This window comes from Chaetura pelagica, unplaced genomic scaffold (genome assembly GCF_000747805.2).
Source record: "Chaetura pelagica isolate M959 unplaced genomic scaffold, ChaPel_1.0 scaffold302, whole genome shotgun sequence".
In the NCBI taxonomy this organism is placed as follows: domain Eukaryota; kingdom Metazoa; phylum Chordata; class Aves; order Apodiformes; family Apodidae; genus Chaetura; species Chaetura pelagica.
In genome coordinates, this window is record NW_009952561.1 from 1,525,098 (window position 1) to 1,529,185 (window position 4,088).

The window sequence follows — 4,088 nt, forward strand, 5'->3', positions numbered from 1 at the left end:
CGTCTGCCCCGGGCGCGTCTGCGTGATGAGCCCCGAGGCGCTGTGAGTCGGGGGGTCCGTCCCTGCCAGGGGCTGCCCGGGGGCTGCGGGGACCGGGGCGGGTGGGCAGGGGGTGCTGGGGGTAGCAGGGACCCGGCAGCTGCCAGTATTTTGGCCTTTCGTTTTATTATCTTGTCCATAAAAATTAGTGTTTGTGTTAGTGAATATTTTTGAGAAGTAATTGTATTTGCTTTAAACAGGAGGGTGTGCTCTTCCAGCTCTCCTGACCGTGTTACTGCTCATACATGATCTGAATCCAGTTTTACAAAATAATTGCATGTTAAATATACTTTAAAATAGCATATCTAGAGTGACAGCCAGAAAGGAATTGGAAACATTGTGAGAAAACAATGCAGTTGTTCTTACTATAGGAAAGATAAAGTAGTGACTTGGGAAAAGGACACTTTGTGTTCCAAAAACAAGATATTCCTGAGTGCTTCTTAATCTCTGTTCCTAGGTTGTAAAGTCATTTTTGACAAGTGAACTGGCAGACACTCAGGGGACCATTGTGCCTGGTGCCATCAGCTGAGCCAGTCCTTGCTCTGCACAGGGTTTCAGAGTGGACACCGTAGGTGTGGTCACATAAATGGATCATTGCTTTGTTTTAGACACTTCAGTGGGGCAAAAGCCTTCAGCAACTGCAGCGTCGGGGACTTTGAAACCTTCCTGAGGCAGAACAGGGACTGTCCCTTCATCAGGCCCGCTCTGCACCAGCCGTCCTTCCGTGCGGGCCGCCTGCGGCAACGGCGTCGTGGAGCCCGGGGAGCAGTGCGACTGTGGGACCCCCCAGGTGGGGCTGCGGGAGGGCCGAGGGCTTGAGGCACAGCTGGAGGAGAGGCCAGCCCAGGAAGGGCCCTGTCAGCTTCTAGGTCGTTTCCATGATGTTTCTTCTGCTAGATGTTAGCTGAGTGCAGGTTTCTGGGGAGAACGGGGAAGAGGGGAACCTCTGAGAGTAAAAAGCTCTGGGAGCACAAGGAAATAGAATGACGGGGTTTCAATGTGTCCCCAGGAATGCTTGAAGGATAAATGTTGTAATAACACCTGTCAGTTTAAGCTGGGAGTGAAATGTTCCTCTGGATTATGCTGTAATGAATGTCAGGTAAGGCACGTTTTTGTAATTAGCACAAACAAGATCATGGTTTGGTTTTGGAGAAATAGTATGTCCCCATGCTGAGGGGTGGAGAGAAACTTCCTGCTGTGCAATCAGAAAGGTTCCCGGGGTTGGGCTTTCCAGCTCTGAAACCCCTGGGAAGAATATTTCTTGGGAAGACTGTGTTGGGTGGTGTAACGTGTGTGGTGAGCTGAGTGCCACAGAGGGGGTCCCGAGGGACCAGGGACGTGTCAGGACAGTGTCAGGAGGGGCTGTGTGGGGCTGGTGGGTGTGCAGGGCTGGGGGAAGAAAGAGCCCTCTCTGCCTCCTCTGCCAGTTCAAGCCCAAGAACGCCCTGTGCCGCCCCGCGGCCGACCTGCACTGTGACCTGCCCGAGTTCTGCAACGGCTCCTCGGCGTCCTGCCCCCCCGACCTGTACGTGCAGGACGGGCACAACTGCGAGCACAGCAGCGGGTACTGCTACCAGGGACGCTGCCGCTCTCCAGACCTGCAGTGCCGGCAGATCTATGGGAAAGGTACCGGGATGCTCTGGTTGTGCTGGTGCTGCTGGTCCTGGCCAGCACCTGGGAGGTGGCCACAGATGTCTTTTCTCATTAAGGCACCAATCTCAGGTTGGTCTTGTTGTGTGTTTCTAGCCTGGTTTTGGAGGACACGAGGGTTTGTGGTTGGTTGGTAACTTGCTTCTGACACTCAGGACTGCTGAGGGTTTGGCAGTTCAGGGGCAGGTATTTTCTGTAATTAGTGAAGATGTTCTGCTGTGAACAGGATGAAAAATTAAGACATTATTAAATACCATGATATGTCCCTTTATTTTCCTTTAAATTATAATGAATATTGTTGCTAAACTTGTAGATTCAAAAAGCGCTCCTGTGGCTTGTTACGAGGAACTCAATAGTCATGGGGACAGATTTGGACACTGCGGGTTCCAGCCCAGACAAGGCTTTAAGTCCTGTGCTTGGAGGTATGCTCTAGGGAAAGGGCTCTTGATCCACTAAAAATGCATATTTAATTGGGGCTGTACCATCAGAGAAAGCATCAAGACTCCAGGTGACAGTGAGATTTGTGAAACAATAAATAGAATTATGTGTGTTCCTCTTAGCAGGATAGTGTCTCTCCGTAAGTCACAGACCATTTCTAGAACTTCCCAGTCCTGTTAATGTTTCTTACTGTGCAGTGCTCCAGATTTGTGTTGTGCAGTTTAATGTTTCTGGTGTTTCATCAGGTAGCAGCACATCCCATGCAAATTGATTTTGTAGGCATCTGAGATGTGGGAAGTTAATCTGCACGTACCCGTACAGCACTCCGTTTCCATCAGATGTTGCTGCTGCTCTCTATGTCCGAGTGCACAAGGACGTATGTGTATCTTTGAATTATTTGAACACACCAGCAAGGCTGGATCCTCTTCTGGTCCCACCAGGTACAAAGTGTGGCTCTGAGAAGGTGAGGAAACATTTTACAATCATCTGTAATGCCAGATGTGTATTGTAAATACTAACCAGGGCTCTAGAACTACTTGCTCGTTTGCAGTATAAGTGTGCTTGATATTTACAAACACTGTAAAAACAAGCAAACATGACACAAAAGGTTTGGCACAATTAGAGTGTCAGGTGTAACCCAACCCTAAGGCAGGAACTATAGATTTGAAGAACACTGTTACTGTTTTCCTAAAAGCAGAGCATTTTCACTCCTGTTTGGGATGTAAGACTGATGGGCTGAGTGCTGTGAATTCTGAACTGGAACTGCTGGGGTTTTCCCTAGGTGTGTATAAACAACACTTGTCAACCACTCTCTGTACTGGGATCTGACTGTGACAGTGAAGAGCAGTGCCATGGCCATGGTGTAAGTCAATCCCACACGTGGGGGCTGTGGGGGGCAGGTGGCTTTTTTTTGGTGAAAATTTTCTGTCTTCTCTGGGAACTGGTCAAAACCCCATTTTAGATGATACTGTACACAATCCTGACCTTATCAGCTAATATTCTAAAATTGCCAGAGAGCCCATAAGTGCACAGAGCCTTACCCAGCCCCAGTGGCAGCACGACTGCTGCTGTTCTGGGCAGGGGAGTGCATCATATGAATTCACAGCAAACCTTTGCTGCCCGCCCCTGGGCTTTCCAGGTGTGCAATAATAAGGGACATTGCCACTGCCACCCTGGCTGGAAGCCCCCCGACTGCCTGCGGAAGGGGTCCCCCCTGGGGGGGAGCATTGACAGCGGCCTCCAGCTGTCAGACAGTGGTGAGTAACCGTGGTGGAGGTGGGCAGGGGCCCTGGGCTGGGGGGCAGGGGCCCTGGGCTGGGGTCCCTAGCTTGGGCAGGCAGGGTGGCCCCTGGAGCCCTGCCTGCCGTGTCTCACCAGGTCTCCCCAGGCACCAGTTGCTGTGGGACAGGTCGCTGGGCTGGCAGGTGCTGGGCTCCTGTCTCCTCGTCCTCATCCTGGCTTTTGCCACCAGCCTCATCCTCTGGTGGCAGGGCTGGTGCTGCAGGTGGCTGGCCCCGCGGATGGGGGTGGGGGGGAGGGGGAGTATGGGAGAGGGCCATGGTGATCCCCAGGGAGGACGGGGCCGAGCTGATCCCCGAGGCTGAGGTGACTCCTGGGGCTGGAGTGATGCCCTCAGGGGGTGGATATCGAGTGATGCCTGGGGTGGGATGAGGTGATTCCCGGGGCTCAGGTGATGTCCCTGGGGAGCGTGAGGTGCTCCCCGGGGCTGAGGGAAGGCTCTGTGTCTGCACAGCTCTGCCACCCAGGAGGACGGAGACTGCTCGGAGCCTGATCTGGAGTCTGATCCTGAATCAGAGCTGGAGTCCGATGCGGAGCCTGATCTGGAGTCTGATCCGGAGCCTGATCTGGAGTCCGACGCGGAGCCTGACTCAGACCTGGGCTCGGAGCCGGGGCCGCCGCGCGGGCGCTAATAAAGGCGTTGGGCGGATCCGCGTGTCCGG

At 53.1% G+C, this 4,088-nt stretch overlaps 1 protein-coding gene across 1 annotated transcript in view; it reads left to right on the forward strand.

The window, feature by feature from the left end:
* The window catches only part of LOC104384881 (disintegrin and metalloproteinase domain-containing protein 2-like), a 16,651-nt gene extending 12,593 nt beyond the window's left edge, over positions 1-4,058 (forward strand). The window contains exons 11-21 of the mRNA XM_009993266.1: positions 6-42; positions 648-710; positions 754-829; positions 1,049-1,138; positions 1,467-1,665; positions 2,003-2,111; positions 2,407-2,590; positions 2,909-2,989; positions 3,266-3,383; positions 3,505-3,622; positions 3,881-4,058. Coding sequence (XP_009991568.1) covers positions 6-42; positions 648-710; positions 754-829; positions 1,049-1,138; positions 1,467-1,665; positions 2,003-2,111; positions 2,407-2,590; positions 2,909-2,989; positions 3,266-3,383; positions 3,505-3,622; positions 3,881-4,058 — 1,253 coding nt within the window. The remainder of the gene's footprint in view (positions 1-5; positions 43-647; positions 711-753; positions 830-1,048; positions 1,139-1,466; positions 1,666-2,002; positions 2,112-2,406; positions 2,591-2,908; positions 2,990-3,265; positions 3,384-3,504; positions 3,623-3,880) is intronic.
* Positions 4,059-4,088: the final 30 nt, after the last annotated feature.